General features: G+C 46.7%; 1 protein-coding gene across 2 annotated transcripts; it reads left to right on the plus strand.

Moving 5' to 3' along the window:
* Positions 1-335: 335 nt before the first annotated feature.
* On the plus strand, positions 336-21,154 carry LOC121458878 (dnaJ homolog subfamily C member 2). 2 transcript variants are annotated; one of them, XM_041668234.1, is made up of 16 exons: positions 336-532; positions 2,235-2,425; positions 4,194-4,269; positions 6,733-6,831; positions 8,298-8,439; positions 9,594-9,674; positions 11,035-11,100; positions 12,489-12,702; positions 13,354-13,503; positions 15,934-16,022; positions 16,202-16,271; positions 17,890-18,074; positions 18,861-18,961; positions 19,087-19,194; positions 20,385-20,539; positions 21,026-21,154. In XM_041668234.1, exons 1-16 carry the CDS (start codon positions 403-405, stop codon positions 21,098-21,100), a joined length of 1,932 nt encoding a protein of 643 aa, XP_041524168.1. In that variant the 5' UTR covers positions 336-402; the 3' UTR covers positions 21,101-21,154. The 2 variants fall into 2 exon arrangements, with proteins under 2 accessions (XP_041524168.1, XP_041524169.1); XM_041668235.1 differs by having other exon boundaries at positions 403-532; positions 2,324-2,425.
* The last annotated feature ends 62 nt before the right edge of the window (positions 21,155-21,216 follow it).

Here is a 21,216-nt window from a genome sequence, read left to right on the forward strand (position 1 = left end):
AGAGACAATGCTTAATAATAAGATATAAACGTTATGTAATTCCACTTGTAAGAGGTACCTAAAAAGCCGGGGTGGTTTCTGACAAACCTGAGCACTTGAGAGAGTGAGACAGGAGCGTCACGAGTCAGAGCGGCCTGGCTGACATCGTGCCTGAAGTTCTTTTTCAAAATTATCCCCCAAGTCTTGCCCTGGCGCGAGGAAAACAACCCTCCCCGAGGCGGGAACTGAACAGCCTAGGAACCGTTCCTTCCCGCTCCGCGTCTCCAGCCGGGATCGCGTCCGTGGAGGAAGTGGGCGGCCCGCGCGCCGACGCGCGCAGGCGTGGGTGGGCCGGGCGTCCGCCCCGCGAAAGCGCCATCCCGGAAGTGCTTGCGGGTCGTCCCCACGCGCCGGTGCCCGGGCATGCAGCCTGGGCGCGAGGCGAGGCGAGGCTCGGACCGGGAGGCCGAGCGGACGGCGAGGGCCACCATGCTGCTGCTGCCGAGCGCCGCGGACAGCCAGGGCACCGCCATCACCCGCTCTCTGTCCTCCGGTAGGTGCCCACCCGGCCCCGGGCGCCCCGTCCTCGGCAGCCCCGTGCCCGGCAGGGCAGCCCCGGTGTGGGTGCGCCGGAGTCCGGCCACCTGCTCCGGGACGAGCCCTTGTGTCCGTGCTGTGATTTGAGGAGTCCCCGGTTTATTAACGGGAGGGTGGGGGCGTCCTCTCTCTGCACCTGTGGTTCCTCCTTCCTCTCGGGGCCGCTGACTCATGAGCGGGCTTGAGCGATTGAGGACCGAGCCCCCCGACTCGCTGAAAGGTCCCCTAAAGCACCCCGCGGCCCGCGGCGGAGAGACCCCGCTGCACGCATCCACGTGCCGGGGTGTACAAAGCCGAGTGGACGCTTTCACCTCTGCCCTTGCCCCCGGCTCTGCGTTTTATGTGTTCGGACTCAAGACAGCTTCTTTATCCCAATGGAAGCCCCTTGCGGGAGCTCCTGGAAAGCTTGGAGTGTTCGGAGGAGAGATTGAAAGAGCGGTTGACCTCCTGCAGTGGGTGTTTTGGTTTATACCCGGCACGCTGGGAGGTATTGCAAGCGTTGCCGCTCCGATTTTAGTGATTTCTACGCTCATTTCCGTAGCCACTTTACCCTGGGCACTTGTTGAACGGGAGAGTTTTAAATGTTTCCCACGGCACGTGTTGCGTCTGTGTCCTGGTGTAATCCTATACTAGGGGGGGAGGGGGCTCCAAAGGCTCAAAGCCACGCCCCTGTCACGCAGCTGGTTCATTTTAGTGTTTGGAACCTCTTTATTAGGTGGAGGAAATCGTAATATCATAAGCCAATTAAAATGCGAGAAGCATTCTTAGAAAATGTTGCCCCAAAAAAGCACTTTGATTTCTTATGAAATTAAAATTATGATCTCACCTTTTTCCTGACCCAGATTACCATATACTTTTGTTTCTGCCGTACAGATACGCAGTGATTTGTTCCGTAATGCCTTCTCTACAACAGTTTGAAGTTTCCAAACTGCATTAAAATATTTTAGGAACTGAATGAGAGAAGTATTATTTCAATCTTACATTTCAAGAAACTCGTGGTCCTAGTCTAAAACCCAGGGATTTCAGGTTCACATCTAGCCAGCATCACTCAGCCATAGATGCAGTAAGTCCCCAGCATTGGCTTGGAAAATTGTCTATTTGAGCAGATGGTCCTAGAGAACTCTTAGAATCATTAGCCATTTTAATAATTAAACCATTAGTAAGTAAGATCACTTGAGTATCTGTTTTTGTTTTTGTTTTCTTTTGAGGCTAGTTCCTGGTGGCATTTTATCATTTGTTGTTTTATTACTATTATTAGTTCCTCACCTTCCTTTCCCACATCCTCAGGAAAATATTGATTAGTGGCTGAATTTTTCTTTTGCTTTAAAAAAAAATGGGGGTTTTTGTGAGTGCCGTAGCATGCATGCAGAAGTCAAAGGAACACTTACAGAGCCTGTCCTCGTCCACCTTGATGAGACCTGGGCATCGAACTCAGGTCATTACCCTTAATGGAATGTTAACTGGAAGAGGTTGCTGGAATAATTAATGTTACCAAGTATAACTTGCTACCCATAATGCAACTGGATTCTGCGATTATTTTTATAGTTGATGGCTTGAAAATTACATCCTGGCGTCATTTTTTTTGCTCGTCCTAGGAAGTCGCTACCTTGAAATAGAGGCGTTCCTTGCAATGGTTGACGTCTGCTTTTCCCTCACAGCCTCTGCACTCTGTCAAGTTGAGCCCGTGGGAAGGTGGTTTGAAGCTTTTGTCAAGAGGAGAAACAGAAATGCCTCTACCTCCTTTCAGGAACTGGAGGATAAGAAGGAGCTGTCAGAGGAGTCAGAAGATGAGGAGTTGCACTTGGAGGAGTTCCCCATGCTGAAGACACTGGACCCCAAAGATTGGAAGGTATTGGCTGTGCAGAGCTTTCGAGAGTGAAGCATCTAGACATGGACCACGTTCCCCGTTTTCCCGTTACTGCGCTGTGGTTTCTAAGGCAGTTCAACACGATAGGCTTACGTAAGCACTGTATTCCCAGAGTTGGAATAGCACTGACCATAGTCAGTGAAGCGCTTGCAAGCCAACCTTGGTTCAGTCCCCAGAACCCACTCTTAAAAGAAGCTTAGGGATTGGGTAGGAGAGGAAAGGGGATGAGAAGGAATGGGGCGTGAGGGTTTGATCAGCGTGCATTGTGTAATCCCAGGACTGGGGTGGTGTTTACGGCCGGCCAGCCTAGAGACTTGTGAGCTCCAGGCCGATAGAAACTGTCTGGGAGGGAAAGAAAGGTGGACCTTACGGGAGAAATAGCCTGAGGTTGTCCTTTGGCCTCCGCGCGCGTGCAGCACACACACAAGCACACATTTCTGATAGAAGTGTAGAGGACAGTGCTGTTGGCAGCATGGAAAACGTCTGAAGTGCGGGCAAGCCTAGAGGGAGTAAATAACTTTCTGCTACAAGGCTCGCTCACAAGCTAGGCCTGTTGGTAACGATTGAAACACGTATAGTTAGGTTTTGAGGAAGAGGGGACACACTGACGCAGGAGGGAGTTTGGTAGAGTACACTAAACAGGAACCTGTGTTGGGGTGCAGGCTGAAGTACTTTGTAGGCACTTTTGTGCCCAAATTTTAGGAAAGTTGTCTTGCTCAGCCTGCTTTTTGTTTGTTTTTTCGAGACAAGTTTTTTTTCTGTGGAACAGTCCTGGAACTTGCTTTGTAGACCAGGCTGACCTCGAACTCACTGAGATCTGCCTCCCAAGTGCTGGGGTTAAAGGTGTGCGCCCAACTGCCCAGCTCAGCCTTTTTCTATCCTCTAGGACCATAGGCTGGGGTAGCGCCATCCCCAGTGGGCTGTTTGACTCTTTGAGTCCAGGTTCTGTGCCCTCACCTTCTCTTCTTGTGAGAGCCAGCTCATTCTCCAAGACAAAGTGGACAGTTTGGATTAGTGTGGCCTTACTACTGTTGCTTCTTGACTTGTAAATTCACCAGGATATTAACTGAAGAACACATCCCTCAAGTCTCAGAATTTCCACCCAGCATACTCCTCCTGTTTCCCGGTTCTGTGCAGTCACTGTTCACTGGCTCAGCTGCCAGGTCTGTTGTCATTCTGTCCTGTATATTCTAGCTGAACTAGATTTAAGGAGGGAAGGGTAGAAAATACAGGTTTTAGTAGAGAAAGGGGATTCTTTAGAAGTATATTTAGAGGATGCTAGGTGTTACCGGTCTGCTTGCTTGTTCTTGTTTGGTTTGTTGTTGTTACTGTTTCAAGATGGGGTTTCCTGGAACTCACTCTGTAGGCCAGGCTGGCCTCAAGCTCAACAGAGATCTGCCTGCCTCTGCCTCCCAAGTGCTGGGATTAAGGCTTGTTTTACCATTACCTGGGTTTTTGTTTTGTTTTGTTTTGTTTTTTCAATCTCCAGTAATCTCTAGCGTCCAGTTCGCTAGTCTTCTGTATAAAACATCAGGAAGGCTGTACAGTCGTCCACCTCTCCCTGTGTACACGGGTGCAGAGCCTGTTTTATACAGAGCCTCACCGGCCTCTGCTCGGGAAGTTCTGCTAAGCAGGTGCCGTGTGGTTCCAGCCCAGACATCTCACTTTGGAAAATAGTTTCTATGGTAACAGAACACAAAGGGTTAAATGTCCTCCGCTCAGCTTTAACCCCGTTTTGTGTGTTCATCAGAATCAAGATCATTATGCAGTTCTTGGACTGGGCCACCTCAGACACAAAGCCACACAGAGGCAGATCAAAGCAGCTCGTAAGTACCGGTTTTGAAACAGTCGAATGTTTAATACAGGAAATGTGACCCCAAACTCAGAAGCAGAGCAGCCATGTACATGAGACACTGCCTTAGAAAAGGAAGGTGGTGGGGACCCTGAGTGTTCTCAGGTGAGGTTCCTGAAGGAAGGGCTCAGAATCACTGTAACACAAAAATTATGCATCGGGGACCATTTTGTTTTCTTATTTGTTTGGAGTTTTGGTGGTGGTTGGGGATCAAACCTGAGGTCTTAAGTCACAGGCCAGCTCTCTGCCACTGAGTTTCATGTCTAGTCCTGTTCTGCTTTGAGGTTTTTTTAGGTGAGAGAGGGACAGGGTGTTGCTACCTCAATACCTTATATCCTGCATCTGCCTTCCGAGTGCTGGGATTTCAGAAGTTGCGGCTAAAGTCACCATTCTTGGGTCTAGTTAAAAAAAAAAAATGCCTATCTTAGTTTTCTTTCTGTATTAGGGAGCTGGGCAGGAATGCAGCCTGCCGCTCCCTGCTGCAGATTAATTCGTGTGTTTTTTTCCGGAGCTAAGCTAGCTGTGCGTGAGTCGGGCGGGATGAAAAGCAGGCCTGCCCACTCGGGCCATCTCTTTCTAAAAAGATTTTAATTTTAAAACTTAGATGCGTATCTGTATGCGGGTATGTACACGTGAGGCAGGCATCCTCAGAGGATAGAAGAGATGACCAGGTCTCCTGGAGATGGAGTTACAGGAAGCTGTAAGCTACCCATTGTGGTTGTTAAAAGTCAAACTCAAGTCATTTGCAAGAGTAGTCGTACTTTTAACTGCTAAGCCATCTCTTCAACCCTGTAATACAATATTTCATGCTCACACTAGCCTCAACTCTGTGCTCCTCCTGCCCAGTGCTGGGATTACAGGTGTGCGTCATCACACACCTGACAGTGTTTATGTCTGCAGACTGGCTGGTGCAGCCTGTGACATAGATTACTAATACACACGTGTGTCGGAGAACAGCCTGACGTAAGCTACATAGACTCTCATGCTGGCCAGGACAGAGGAGAGGAGAAGAGAGGCGTTTGCTGTGTGAACGGCAGCGGTCACAGCTCTGCTCTGCAGTGAGACCAGGCCTTGTCAGGAACAGTGTTCAGCTTCATGACCTGCAGAATTATCCCGTGTTTCTGACTCTTGGCCTCCAAGATAGCTTAGTTCATAGGTTTTTAGAGTTTCTGTGACCCACATAATAGTCTTTACTACTTTCTACTTGAACTAGGTACAGTAAAACACCTCTTTGCCAACATAGTTTGGGAAATGGCTACTATATCCAAGCTGAATGGTCATCAGAAAGCAAATAATTCCCAATGCTGAACCCTGTACACTCAGAATACATAGGAACAGCCAGGTTGGGTGTGCCCATGAGTTGGTTTCTAGAGAAATGTTTGTAATGTTATCAGATTGTTCACAAATGGGAAACAACTTAAACGTTCACTAACAGGAAAATAATACACAAACCAGTGTATTTTAATACAGCCAAATGCTATTCAGCAACACAAAATAAGAACAAACTACCAGGACATCCATATTTCCTGAGATATGGATGAATCTCAAACCACAACAATGAGGAAAGAAGCCGGACTTGGAGACCTGCATACCTGTGTCTGTATAAGGTTCCAAAGCACAGAAGAGCGGCCTGTGGGGCGTAGGTCTACAGCTGCTGCCCAGGAAAGGCGGCCTCGGTCTCTTCGGCTGTTTGCTCTGGCTGCACACCTAACCCTTAGACTTTATCTCGGTGGAATGACATAGATGAGATTCCAACACCCTAAAGAAACAGTCACACTGGAAATGTGAAAGATGTATTAATGGATTCCTTTTTTCCCCCCTTGCCAAATTTGAAGCAAACTTTAATACTGGCCAGATTGATTCTTCAGGCAAGTCCGTCTCTGGGTTCCCAGAAAATGACTAGATTCCTTTTTTAAAGTCGAATCATTGCTATAAAGCTTAAAAGGTAGAGAACTAGAACTAAGCAGGTTCATTGCCTGAACATAGGATATTGTTTTAAAAAATACTAGAAGAGAGATATTTCATTTCTTTCTTTGAGAGGGTATCACTAAATAAAGTGGAGGAAAGAAATAAACAAGATGATATCCTTACAATGAGATTTAGAGGAGTAAAATAGTAAAGGATAAAGATTATAAGCTGAGCTGGGAGGTGGTGGCGCACGCCTTTAATTCCAGTACTGAGGAGGCAAAGGCCAGTGGATCTCTGTGAGTTCGAGGCCAGCCTAGTCTACAAGAGCTAGTTCCAGGACAGCCAGGACTACACAGAGAAACTGTCTCGAAAAGACAAAAAGGTCATAGACGGTTATTTTAGTTGAGATTATGATGTACAGTGAATTTGAAAATGTCAAAAAAATTGAAGGTTAAAATTAGAGAGGAAAAAAATGTCAAATTACTAAAGAATTACCCCTAAAATCAGTGATATCTGATTGGTTCTGCAGATAAAGCGATGGTCCTAAAACATCACCCAGACAAACGGAAAGCAGCTGGGGAGCCAATCAAAGAGGGAGACAATGACTACTTCACTTGTATAACTAAAGGTAAGGATGGTTCACCACAGGGCTCTCTTAGAATCGTCAGTGTCCCCCGCTGCGGGGACAGAGTGTGTCTGTGCCCACCACCTTCTGACATCGCAGCCTTGCAGTCCAGCCTGTGACTGCTGCTCTTTCCCCAGAGCTTCCACACAGGGAGAGCCGAGGGCCTTGACTCCAATCCCAGCACTAGCAGCCCAGGAATGCAGATGCTCAGGCCCTGCCCCGGGCCTCCTGGTCCAGTCAGCATCTTAGCAGGGTCCCGGGGACAGGTTTTGCTTTGTTTTAAGGTAGGCCTTCCTCTAGCCCTGGCTGGCCTTAAATTTTCCATCTTCCTCCCTCGGCCTCTCATTGCTGGGATTGCAAGCATGTATTGCTGAGCCCAGCTCTGAGGTGATTATCACACTCGTGCTCCTCTAAGTATGTTTGTACATATACAGAGTTATACATGGATGATCACATCTTGGTATGTTCGTGTAGTGCTCGGCATCAAACCAGGCTACCACTGAACTACAGCCCCGTGCTGACCCCCCCCCACACACACACTTTTTTTTTTTTTTTTAGAAGACTGGATTTTACTAAATTGCCCAGCTGGCCTTGAAGTCGCTGTAGTCGGGCAGGGCTTGAGTTTCTGGTGTTTCTAGTCCTACCTCTCCCTTCCTGGTCGCTGGGATCTGCAGGCCGGAACCGTGGGGTCTGGCATGGGTGCTCGGTGGTGGTACAGACCTAAGCCCTTTCACCATTTTAGGTTGTTGTGAGACTAACCTGTTATTTGGAGGTTTTACTAATTTTAGATTATGCAATAGATCACAGTTATTTATGGCTGTTTACATAGCCATGACCCATTGTGCAAACCAGGACGGATGGTTAGCATTTCCAACTCCATGTTTCCTCATGTGTAATTTTATAGCTTGTAGTGCTTTTGTTTTCAGGTGCTCTTCCCGTCCCTCCGTCCACTTGCCTCCTACAACAGACTGTTTGGAGGCAGGGGCTCACTCACTTTAACTCAGGCTTGGTTGGAGCTCATTGTGTCCTGGCTGGCCTTAAATGCAAGGCAGTATCCTACCTCAGGCCCCTCAAGTGGTAGGATTCTAGACCAGCCAGCCTGCCCAGCCAAAAGCCTTGTTCTCAGTTGTTCTGTGATGCCCTGACCCGGGTGTTCGCCCGGCTTGTACCAGGCTCTAGGTTAGAGTCCCCAAGGGGGGGATAGTGTCTTGTCAGTTGTCTACTTAGAGGAATTACATCATTTATGTCATAATGCTAGGACCAGGCCTAAATAAAACCTTCTCCCATCTAAAATTCAAAAATTTGAAATATGGCAATAACTTTTAGCAGAAAAATATTTTATTTTCTTTCTTCCACCTTGTTTTGTTGTCTTTAGTGGTCAGACCCAGGCCCCTCCCTCCACAGAGCCACATCCCTAAGGCGATATTTTCTGTCGGCCTCACGGTGCTGTCGTGTTACTCTGTTCTCAGCTTACGAAATGCTGTCTGATCCAGCGAAGAGACGTGCGTTTAACAGCGTAGATCCTACTTTCGACAACTCGGTTCCTTCTAAGAGTGAAGCAAAGGACAATTTCTTCCAAGTGTTTTCTCCGGTGTTTGAAAGGAATTCCAGGTGAGTTAAAGCACCGATCTCCTTGGTCACAGTGCTCCCCAGGTTCAACTGTCTTCTCGAGTGTGTCCGCCCCTGGTCACAGTGCTCACATACCCGGCATTCACACTCCTCCAGGTTCCCGCTGTCTTCTCGAGTGTGTCCACCCCTGGTCACAGTGCTCCCCAGGTTCAACTGTCTTCTCAAGTGTGTCCGCCCCTTGGTCACAGTGCTCCCCAGGTTCAACTGTCTTCTGAAGTGTGTCCACCCCTGGTCACAGTGCTCACATACCCAGCATTCACACTCCCCCAGGTTCCCGCTGTCTTCTCAAGTGTGTCCGCAGACTCTCTGCCTTTCTTCTCTGCTACCCTGAGCCCTCCTAAGTAGCATGTGACGCTGGTGTTTAGGTAACAGCACACCCTCCTCTGCTCCCACACTGCACCGATGTTGGTGTTAGTCTTGGAGGAAAACTGTTAATCCTTACCCTGGGCGTGGTTGCTGCATACGCGCTCCACACCGAGCTGCGTCTGCAGCCCCAGGTCCTTTCATTGAGCATCTTATTTTCACAGGGCTTCTCTGGCAAAGGGTAAATTATTAGATCCTTAAGGTTAATACATACTTTATTGCATTAATATGAGTCTTAAAATAGTATGTGGTGTCAGTAGTGTCCTGCGTTCTTGGTTCTGTCTGAACTGGCACATTTTCTGGCCATCTTCACTGCACACGGAGCCACCCGGAGGGCATGGGCAGAGCCTGAGGTGCCAGTTCTGGAGCCTCGGCTTCCGCCATGTGTTGTTTAGTACAATGGACTAGTGTCGCCTCCTCATCTCCTGGGCTGGAAATCCGTCTACACTGCTGTCTCATACTGGCTTACCATTTCCCTCTGTGCTGCGTTTTTAAGGGGCAGCAGTGAGTGTGGGGAGAGACCAGTTGCCCCGCTTGGGTCAGCGAGCCTGGCAGCTCCTACATCACTGTAGTACATGGAACTTGAGATAGCTGGGCTGCGTCTCCTGCACTGCTTACCACTTCTGAGGGTCGCACCTCTTAGTTGTAGAGGTTAAAGGGCAGAGTGTTGGGTGGGATTAATTAGTAAAAGCTGTTGCTTTTAAAGAACTGGATGTAGGTTGATCTCTTACTCAAAATCTTGAAAGAGTGAGATTTTTGTTTTAATATTTCAGATGGTCAAATAAAAAAAATGTTCCCAAACTTGGTGACATGAACTCCTCATTTGAAGACGTAGATACATTTTATTCTTTCTGGTAAGTTAATAAACGTACTGTTTGTGGGATGGTATCATTTTTAAGGCCATTCTTTAAGTACTTGATTGTTCATCCATTCACTTTGAGTAGCTGAACCTTTACTGAACTAATGAAGTTAATAAAGATACATAGCATTACATGAAAATATTTTGTGATTTTTTTTTTGTCTGTTTTCCATTAATGTATTGAAATCTAGATGTCAAGTACTTGGCTGCCGTAAAAAAATGTAAATTGAGCTGGGCAGTGGTGGCGCACGCCTTTAATCCCACCTCTTGGGAGGCAGAGGCAGGTGAATCTCCATGAATTTGAGGCCAGCCAGGGCTATGTAGTGAGACCTGTCTCAGTGAGGGAAAAGTTGAGTTCTTTAAGTAGGTAGTGCTTTTTACCTATAATTCACTAATTTTCAGTAAACATAATATTTAGTGCATTTTATTTGTTTTATGTTTTTCAAAAATATGTGTGTGGGTGTTTTGGCTACATGTGTCTGCACCTGGTGCCTATGGAGGCCAGAAGAGGGCCATCCTTGTGAGCCGCTGGGTGGGTGCCAGGAACTGAGCTGGGTTCTTTGGGAGCGTTCCTAACCACTGAGCCGTGACTCCAGGGTGCTAGGAACTGAGTTGGGTCCTTTGGGAGTGCTCTTAGCCACTGAGCCACCACTCCAGGGTGCTAGGAACTGAGCTGGGTCCTTTGGGAGTGCTCTTAACCACTGAGCCGTGACTCCAGGGTGCTAGGAACTGAGCTGGGTCCTTTGGGAGTGCTCTTAGCCACTGAGCCACCACTCCAGGGTGCTAGGAACTGAGCTGGGTCCTTTGGGAGTGCTCTTAACCACTGAGCCACCACTCCAGGGTGCTAGGAACTGAGCTGGGTCCTTTGGGAGTGCTCTTAACCACTGAGCCGTGACTGCAGGATGCCAGGAACTGAGCTGGGTCCTTTGGGAGCGCTCTTAGCCACTGAGCCGTGACTCCAGCCTCATACTGTGTCCTTTCACTAACCGGCGTGTTTATTATTTACAGAAATAAAGACTCTTGAGAAAACAAGATTCACTTTGGTCAGTTAGAGTAGCTTTTCCATTAAGATAACAAACCAGAAATAAAATACCCTTAGCTGGAGTCATCGTAAGACTTGACAGTGGTTAACACGAAGGCAGGAGAAATCACAGACAACCTTCTAGGGAAGTGAGAAAAAAGACAGGAGAGCAGGGAGCTGTTGACATTGAGTGCGTGGGCATAGTTTTTAGTTTAATAGCAAAAAGGAGGGACAACTGATCTGTTTACCACTGGTTTTAAAAGTAGTGTGTGTCTAGTATGATTTTAAAAGGATTTGTTTTTTCCAATTCTATCTTGATTTCTGTCTATATTAGGTATAATTTTGATTCTTGGAGAGAATTTTCTTATTTAGATGAAGAAGAAAAAGAAAAAGCAGAGTGGTATGTATGTCAGTGTATGTCTGTGTATGGTGAAGGGTCAAGCTCACGGTCTCATGAATTAGGGCCATGGGTCATACATTCAGCTTTTTTTTCAAAGGGAAACACATGTTTTGCTAGAGATTAGTTTTGGGATGCCATATTAGTAGGCAGGTGTTTCACATGCGCTGCATCCCGGCTGCTTTCTATTTTATGTGTTTGTTGTGGGGACACAGATTTGTCATAGCCTGGGGTGGAGGTCAGAGGACAACTCTCTGGACCTGGCTCTTTGTGACCCTGGTCCCAGAGGTCAAATTTATACCAGTCTTTTTCTTTCGGTTCACCACCAGCTCCCAAGTCATGACATGGAGACTTCTTAGTAATGGCTGCTCGGCCTCGCTTAGGCCCATCTCTGGCTAGCTCTTTTTACCTGGTTCTCTTTATCTGCCCGTTGACTGGGGCTTTTCACTCTTCTCTTGTTCTTTATGTATTACTCTCACCGCTTCGTGTCTCTTGCTGCCTGACTTCTTGCCCCATGTGTGCCCCTCTCCTCTCTCTCTCGCGTTCTTTTCCCAAGCCTAGGTTTCTCCTGTTTATTTTCTCTGCCTGCCAGCCCCACCTGTCCTCTCTCCTGCCTGTAATGGCCAGTCAGCTGCTTATTAGACCATCAGGTATCTTAGAAGCAGGGTGAAACAAGGGCAACACATCTTTACATCGTTAAACAAATATAACACACCTTACAGGGTTAAAGTAATATGCAACATAACATCTTTACATAAATATTCATTAAAATAATAGCTAAAAATGACATAGTTTACATATTAAATAGTTACGTATGTAAATATTGAAGGCAAGCACTATAGTCATCTTGCCAGTCTCCAACTTTTAAAAAAATGTTTATTCTTGCAAGCCGGGTGGTAGTGGCACTCAACTTTAATTCCAGCACTCGGGAGGCAGAGGCAGGAGGATCTCTGTGAGTTCAAGGCCAGCCTGGTCTACAAGAGCCAGTTCCAGGACAGGCTCAAAAATTTTGCTGGGCACCAAAGTCGGGTCTTCCGGAAGAACAGCAAGGGTTGTCAACCTGAGCCTTCTCTCCAGCCCGATCCATAATTTTAAAAGTTCCCTTCTCACGAGCTAGGTGGCGCCAAATCAGTAATAGGTTAGGATACATGTAGGAAATTGTCAATGAAAAATAATATCCAAGTAGCTCAGCTCCAAAAACTTGGCTACTGAAGCTATTTATGTGTTGGAAATTCTTTTGACATAAGTATCAAGGAGAAAAAAATCAAAATGAATAGGAATGAGGTGTCTTGTCTTCATCTCCTAAGACATCATCTCCATATGAACTATAAAACGCTGTGTTTCTAGTCATCTGAAGTATTCGTTTGATCCTAGTGCTTCGTGTCTTGCAGTCGTGATGAGAGGAGGTGGATCGAGAAGCAGAACAGAGCAACAAGGGCCCAACGGAAAAAGGAGGAGATGAACAGAATAAGAACACTAGTGGATAATGCTTACAGTTGTGACCCAAGGATAAAAAAGTTTAAGGAAGAAGAAAGGGCCAAGAAAGAAGCAGAAAAGAAAGCAAAGGCAGAAGCCAGACGGAAGGAGCAGGAAGCCAAAGAGAAGGTAAGGTGGTAGGGCTTCCAGGCCACCTGAGGCGGAATAATCTAGAAACAGAATCGGGTGCCACTCTGAGTGACTCACTTTAAGGCTTGATTTCGTTTGGTTCGGTTTTTATTTGTTTGTTTTGAGATAGGGAAGGGTGTACACCACCTCTTTCAGACTTTCTGAGACAGGGTCTCACTGTGCAGGTCTCTTTCAGCAATTCAAGTTGTTGTGTTTGGTGTAGCCTTGGCTGGTCTTGAACTCTGCCTCTGCCAAAGAGTGCTGGGATTAAAGTTGTACCCCACTACACCTAGCCTTGAGATTTATTTTTATTTTTCCTTGTGTATGTGTGAGTGTCTGTGTTAGTATAGTATATACCACCGTGTCCTTCTGCCTGATGATGGAGAACGGGCACTGGGTGCCGTAAAGATAGAATTAAGACAGTTGGGTACTGCGGACCAAACCTGGGTTCTCGGGTAGGCCACTGCTGAGCCGCCTCTCCGGCTCCTGGTTTATTTTTTAAATGTTTTATATTTTCTAATGAGTAGAATTTTGTAATTTGTAGACTTTGCCAGGTGTCCTTAACTTTAATTCATCACTAACTTGATGTCATCTTATTTCTTTCATCAGCCCCAGTTTCTTTATTAAATGATTTTGTTCACCTTTTTAAAGCAAAGACAAGCAGAATTAGAAGCTGCTCGGTTGGCTAAAGAGAAGGAAGAGGAGGAAGTTAGACAGCAAGCTTTACTGGCAAAGAAGGAAAAGGATATCCAGAAAAAGGCCATTAAAAAGGAAAGGCAGAAACTTCGGAACTCCTGCAAGGTAGGCCAGGCTGCTGGGGGCACTGCCACGTGAGTGCCCGGGCCCTAACGAGCCGTGAAGTATTCCCTTGTCCACCACGTGCAGACACGTGTACACATTTTATCTTGAAGTGCTGTTTTAATTTGGTTACTGTTTTTTGAGGCAGGGTCTTGTTTTTTATTACATTTATTTTCTATGTGTGTGGGGGGTGCACATAGCAAAGGAGATAAGTCAGTCCTCTCCTGGACCCTTCTGGTCCTAGGGATTGAACTTGGTTGTCACACATGGGCGCAAGTGCTTTAACTGGAGAACTGTTTCACCAGCCTGACTGAGAGGCTCGTGTAGCCTTGCCTGGCCTTGAGCTGTGCAGCTCTGGGGCCCTAGGGAGGTTTCCTGTATACCGTGGTCCTCATGGTCCTCATGTACCTGTAGCTGATAAGAACCTAGTTCTGGAGCTAAGGTAGTTAATGAGAAAATTCACTTGACTGACAAACTCAGCAAGTTTTTGCTCAGATTCCTTGCTGGGGGAGATGTAATTCCGTCTGCCCCATCTCCTAAGGTCCAGCAATAAACTGAGATAGGATTCTGCCAAGGTTCATTCTGGGGATGAGTTTGTCTGGCTTCCTTTTACAGAGCACAGGTGAGAAGTTACTGGTGTGTTAAGTGCTCCTCTCCCCATAGACTGCTCCTGGAAAGCCCTTACCCATCCGGGAGGAGGGCTTTGCCACAGCCGCATAGACGGACAGATTGTCCCAGCTCCTCCCTGAGGCTACACGCAGTTAAGGAAGAATTACATATAGCATGTGGTAGGGCGTGGATGGATACCCAGGTGAGATCCTGTGACAGCCTTCCATGAAGAGATGTGAACAGTCAGCAAGCCCAGCTGAGAGAATCCTCTTACAATAAGGATAGCTGAACTCCCCAAGATGGCGGTTAGATGGTATGGGAGATGGTGCGCAAGAGTGTGATGAGAATTTGATAGAGACTTTAGAAGGCCACTCAGGATCTGAGTGTCTGAGTTATAGCAGAACTTCTGGTACCAACAAGTCATTCCAACACGAGTTGGTTTACTCAGTCATCAAATGACCAGATTGCATTCATTGTAGACCACACAGTTAGAATGAACGGTTCCTGCCCTGAGGAACCCACTGGTAAGTGAGCAGGCAGTCCTGCTCTAAGATGAGTGTCAGGACTGTGAGACACCAGGAAAGCGTCCTAGAGGTAAGAGAACGCTGACAGGTGAGGCTGGGAGAGCGGGGCCCCTGAAGAGGAGGTCGCACCGGAGGCTGCAGTTGGACCCGGACTCAGTTTTGTGAGAGGTGGGCAGAGGAATCGGGACTCCTTTGTCACAGTCCAGCTTAGAATGTGTGCTGGCCTGGACTCTAGCGTATGGAGAGGGTAGGTGAGAAGGGGAGAGATTTCTGAAGCCGATTCTGCCTCCAGAGTGCTGAGATTTAAGGTGTGCGCCACCACTGCCCAGCGACTCATCAACATCTTGATAGCACTAGAAACCATGCAGGTAGATGAGATCACTCTGTGTTAGAGTTTCTATGCTGTGAAGAGACACTGTGGCTACATGGCAACTTCTATTAAATAAATAAATAAACAAACAAACAAACATTTAACTGGGGTGGCTTGCTGACAGTTCAGGCGTTCAGTCCATTATCATCATGCTGAGGCATGATGGCATTCAGGCAGACGTGGTGCTGGAGATGGGGCTGAGAGCCGTGCATCATGGCCCACAGGCAACAGGAAGTGTACTGAGACATAGCATGGCTTGAGCAAAGGAGACCTTAGAACCCACCCCACAGAGACACACTTCCTCCAACAAGGCCACACCTCCTAATAGTGTCACTGATCACATTCAAACTCCTGCGACCAGGGAGAGCCTGGGATGGGGGTGGGGCACCCTAGAAAGCATCAGGACTTAGGTGCTGGACTGCTCAAGAAGCCTGAGAACCATTGGTGCTTGTCCAGGCCTGGGCGCCCACAGTAAGAGGAGCAGCATTGGGACTTCAATGAGAAAAACAGCCCATGGGCTAAAAGAAACAAGCAGTGAGAAATGGAAGACATGACTGTTAGCAGCAACAACCTGGGAAGGGTTTTCCAGCTAATTTGCTGCACTTTCACTTATGTTAATTTGTTCCATTATGAGTATGATCTTCAGTCAGTCAGATTTTTGCTAGTGCCTTCTGTATTAGCATACTGTATTGGAACCTCTTTTTAAAATTTCATGTTTAGTTTTCCAGAAGATTTTCCCATTCAGCGCATTAGATAGCCAGGCAGCAGCACACTGGTAGTGGGGAGGGCTGTCAGTCTCCTTGTCCTGAAAGCTCACAGCATCCATGGTGTTCTGCTGGCCTGATGACAGCACAGACCCTGCGTCCATCCACACCCACAGCCTCTGAGCGCACGCTGTGCGCTTGACTGACGATTCATTTGTGCTTCCAGAGCTGGAATCACTTCTCAGACAGTGAGGCGGAGCGTGTGAAGATGATGGAGGAAGTGGAGAAGCTTTGTGATCGGCTCGAGCTAGCGAGGTATGTCTGAGGGACTGCTACTGACGGATGCCTGTCATCCACCCCTTACCCCGTCCCGTTTTTACTGTGTGTGTGTGTGTGTGTGTCTGACTTGAACTTGGAGCCCAAGGCTTTGTGCATGCTGCTGGGTAGAGGCTGGGCCATGGAGCTACACTCCCAGCACCCTCTCTCTTCTGTAGCTTACAGGGCTTGAATGAGATACTGACGTCATCTACAAGAGAAGTAGGGAAAGCTGCACTTGAAAAACAGGTAATAGGATAAATCACTCTGTTTATAGTTTCCACTTAATTGTTTCACCTGTTTCTTGACCTGCTATATACAAAAGGCAAAGAGTGTGGGTTTTCCACTATATTTTATTAATATTGTTTATGTTAAGTACTTTGATGATTTAAATCAAATTTAATAGCTTTTGGGGGGAGGCTCGAGACAGGGTTTCTCTTGTAGCCCTTGCTGTCCTGGAACTTGCTCTGTAGACCAGACTGTCCTCACAAATCCACCTACCTCTGCCTCTGCTGGGATTAAAGGTGTGTGTGTGTCACCACCACCCGGGTGATAGGAATTTTTCAATCATGTAGTGTTTAATTTGGAGTCTTTAGCACATTAGTCATATTTTTTTTGTTTGTTTGTTTTTTTGTTTGCTTGGTTTTCGAGACAGGGTTTCTTTGTGTAGCTTTGGAACTCACTCTGTAGTCCAGGCTGGCCTCGAACTCACAGATATATCTACCTGCCTCTACTTCCCAAGTGTTGGGATTAAAGGACCAGCCAATCAATTTTTTTTAAAGTATTGATTAAAAATTATTTTGATTAATCCCAGAATATTTCATAGGATAACATTTATAAGCAAAAAAAGGCTTTGTTCTATCTAATGTATACCTTTTATTTTATAGATAAACAATTAGGCAGTCTCAGGAACTGAATTCAGTTCAACAAGTATTGGTACCTACTATACTAAATATAAAATCAGATAGCCCTGTAGTATCCTACAGTCGGTTAGGTGCTTTTTAAGAACAGCTAATGCTATCATTGTCACAAAGGAGTTCATAGCGTAGTTACATCAGAAGAGAAGGCCTGAGCGCAGAGGATGGAGGACATCCAGCAAACACTGAAACACTGACGTCTGCATCTGGATGGTGAGGGAAGGCTCAGTGAAGGACATGGTTGAAAACCATGAATGATGGGTAGAGGTAGGAGGAAAGTACGGAAAGGAAGGCAGGGAAGTGGAGTTGATGGGGAAGAATAGAGCAAAGCTGAATTTTACATACTGGCGCTACCAGTCAGCCAGTGCAAGGTTCAGTGCTGCACTGATTATCTGGTATAGTGGACTGAACAGGGTGCATAAGACAGATAAACACTGAATTCTTCTGTAAGAAACTCAGGAATCAGAAAAATGTCTCAGAGTTAGAATTATAGGGACTTGATGACTGCTTCTAAGAGATTGAAGAGGAGGAGTGAGTGACAGCCGCCTCCAGGCGCTCAAGTCACGTACATCACGTGTGTGCGTATTTAAAGGTGCACTAGGAAGAACAGCACACAGGATAGAGCTCCAAGCTAAGACAGACCACTTGCCCGTGTGCTAAATGAGCTTTCGAGATTTGAGGTGGCCTTGTATGTGAGTAACACAGGCCAGTCACCTTGCCAGTGAATCTGAGTGGTTCAAGCTGTGGCGGCTTCTCGGTCCTTGACCTGTGACCTGTGCAGCTGTGAGGGAAGCCAGGGGGAAAGCGCATGCTTGCCTTGGGGTTTCACCTGTGGAGTGTAGGGTTGGGGTGAGATGAGATTGGCATGAGGTTGAGGACCACGCACCTCGGTCACAAAGGGTTGGAGGTCCCCAAATGCTCTGAAGACTGACTGACCTGTATTTCTGTAGATAGAAGAAGTAAATGAGCAAATGAGGAAAGAGAAGGAGGAAGCTGACGCCCGGATGCGGCAAGCATCCAAGAATGCAGAGAAGTCGACGGGTGGAGGTGGGAGTGGCAGTAAGAACTGGTCAGAAGACGACCTGCAGTTGTTAATCAAAGCCGTCAACCTCTTCCCCGCGGGGACAAACTCGAGGTACTTGCTCTTGTGAACATTTTTGGTATATGGTGGGGCCTGGAGATACAGAGAGCCATCCACGTAGCAGCTTCAGCAGAATGGGTAGAGATGAGTTGAGTGTACAAACCCTGCCTTTCAGGGACTGGAGAGATGGCTGCTAGTCCAAAGGTCCTGGGTTCAATTCCCAGCACCCACATGGCAGCTCACACCTGTCTGTAACTCAAGTTCAGTGGGTCCGACATCCTCCCAAAGACATGCAGGTCAAACACCAATCAATGCGTGTAAAAGTAAAAGAATAAATAAATAAGCCTGCCTTCCAGTCAGTTCTGTCTCCGTGGCCAGTGTGAACTCCCTGTGCTGGTCCACTGCACCACCTCTCCACGCATGCAGCAGGCGCGTCACCGTTCCTTAGAAGAGTGGAGGCTGTGCAGCACAGGCCTCAGCTGCTGCCACGGCCTCCTCATGGCTATGTCTCTAGTCTCCACGTGGCGTCTGACTCCGCCTCTACCTCTGGGATTCTAATTCTAGCCCTAGAGATCTGGACTCCCAATGAGCACACTGCGGCACTTGTTTCAGAGTTTGCTAAACCAGAAGTGCGAATCTGTTGTTTCCATTGGGCTTTATTAAAAACAAGATTACAGATGGTTGATTTGAACCTCTTAAGGGAATCTAAACAGTGGTAAATAATAGCATCATTAAACTAACTTAGAGCTCTTTCTGTAGATTTTAACTAACGTCTACAGTAAGAATGTAATAGTTCTTGCTTTGTTTCTCCTTATTAAACTTTTATACTGATTTCTCTAGATGGGAAGTTATTGCTAATTACATGAATATACATTCTTCTTCTGGTATCAAAAGAACTGCCAAAGATGTTATTGGCAAGGCTAAAAGTCTCCAAAAACTTGGTAAGTTAATTTGAGAAATCAGTTTGTTACCTTGGATACATTTTTTAAAGTAATAATCAAAGACAAGATTGATCTGTTAATGTAGTTTTGGTTTTTGTTTGTTTTTTTTTTCTCCCATTTCTTAGACCCTCATCAGAAAGACGACATTAACAAAAAGGCTTTTGATAAATTTAAGAAAGAACATGGAGTGGCCCCTCAGGCTGACAGTGCAGCCCCTTCAGAACGATTTGAAGGTGAAGTATGTTCCTCTGAGTAGAGAAGGCTGATCGTGATTCCAGGCCACCGCAAAGTATGAGGCCTGGGATCTGTGTCCACAATGACTGGAAAGTGACCTTTGGTGGTCTGAAAGGGATAAAAACAAAGGCTTCTAATCTGGTAGCAGGTTTATTTAACTGCTAGTTAATTGGAACTAGCAGTTTTTGGGATTCCACTAGAGGAAGAACTGATCATTTCAGGGATATTGTTAACCACTCACAGGAAATTATCAGGACATATGAGCAAAACGTGTGTGTGTGTGTGTGTGTGTGTAGAATATTTTAAGATGTGTTGCTTTTGTTTCATTTGTTTAGCTCTGTGAAGCTGTGATTCTTTGCCTGTCTAGAGCACCTGATGGTCTAATAAAGAGCTGAATGGCCAATAGTGAGGCAGGAGCAAGGACAGGTGGGGCTGCCAGGCAAAGAATATAAATAGGAGGAGAACTCTGGAAAGAGAGAACAAGAGAGGACTCTAGGGGTCAGCCACCCAGTAACAGCAAGCCTTGGAGTCAGAGTAAAAGTAAGATACACAAAAGAAAAGGAAAAGGCCCAGAGACAAACGGTAGCTGGGATGGGATAAGAAAAGCTGGCTAGAAACAAGCCAAGCTAAGGCCAGGCATTCATAAGTGATAAACCTCCATGTGTGTTTCCTTGGGAGCTGGGGGGTGGGCCTCCAAAGAGCAAAGAGCCAAAGAGTAAAACTCCAAAACAAATCAAGGCCTGTTTCCTGGCTTTGAAAGCTGTGTGGTAGGGCAAGTGGATGGCTCACTTGGATAGCAAACCTGAACCTGTGTTCATGCCTGAAGGCCATATGGTTTGTTTTGCGGAGACGGGAGAGGTGCGCACACTTATGCTTGTATTCTTTCTCTCTCAAAGCAAGAATTTTTTTTTTTGAGACAGGGTTTCTCTGTGGTTTTGGAGCCTGTCCTGGAACTAGCTCTTGTAGACCAGGCTGGTCTCAAACTCACAGAGATCCGCCTGCCTCTGCCTCCCAAGTGCTGGGATTAAAAGGCATGCGCCACCACCACCCGGCTAAAGCAAGAAATTTTTATGTGTATTTAGAGATTTGTTCAAATCACACATCCTCTATCGGGGCACTGAGAAGATGCTCCAAGATCATTTTCTACTGTTAAGACTATGAATTTCTAAACAATTTTTTTTTCAAACAGGTCCCTGCACAGATTTCACCCCTTGGACCACAGAAGAGCAGAAGCTACTAGAACAAGCTTTGAAAACGTACCCAGTAAATACTCCGGAAAGGTGGGAAAAGATAGCTGAAGCAGTTCCTGGCAGGACGAAGAAGGACTGCATGAGGCGATACAAGGTGTGTCGTTTAAATTACCATTCGCTTAGCGTTCTTACTTGTCTGGTAACTGAGTGACACAGTGCTGACTTTAGTATTATAATAGTCGGGGGGACCAAAATTATTAGAGAAAGAAGACCAACCTTAGAAATTTATCCCTGCCTTTAATCCCAGCACTCGGGAGGCAGAGGTAGGCGGATCTCTGAGTTTGAGACCAGCCTGGTCTACAGAGCTAGTTCCAGGACAGGCTCCAAAGCCACAGAGAAACCCTGTCTCGAAAAACCAAAAAAAAAAAAAAAAAGAAATTTATCCCTGGCAGTTGGTGACCTCAGCAGCTACAGGGCTATCCTTCTGTTGGTCTGGGGACAAGGTCTCACTGTGTAGCCTAGGGCGGCCCCAGCCTTGCTGTCTGAGCGCTGTGGTGCTAGGCCTGTGCCTCCACACCACTCAGTGCAGCGCTGTGTTCGATGACAGAGTCCTGACTGCAACAACCTTATTTCCTCCTAGGAACTCGTTGAGATGGTAAAAGCAAAGAAAGCTGCTCAGGAGCAAGTGCTGAATGCAAGCAGAGCCAAGAAATGACCCCAGCAATGTTGGTTATGTGTGCACTTTTCTAATAAAACTGAAAATACTGTACAAATGTTCACGTGGAATTCGAGTCATTTAAATGTGCTGCTCCCAACAGCAAGTTCAACCGT

The sequence above is a fragment of the Microtus oregoni genome, unplaced genomic scaffold, assembly GCF_018167655.1.
Source record: "Microtus oregoni isolate MIOR12 unplaced genomic scaffold, Mior012 000018F_ref0000195, whole genome shotgun sequence".
In the NCBI taxonomy this organism is placed as follows: domain Eukaryota; kingdom Metazoa; phylum Chordata; class Mammalia; order Rodentia; family Cricetidae; genus Microtus; species Microtus oregoni.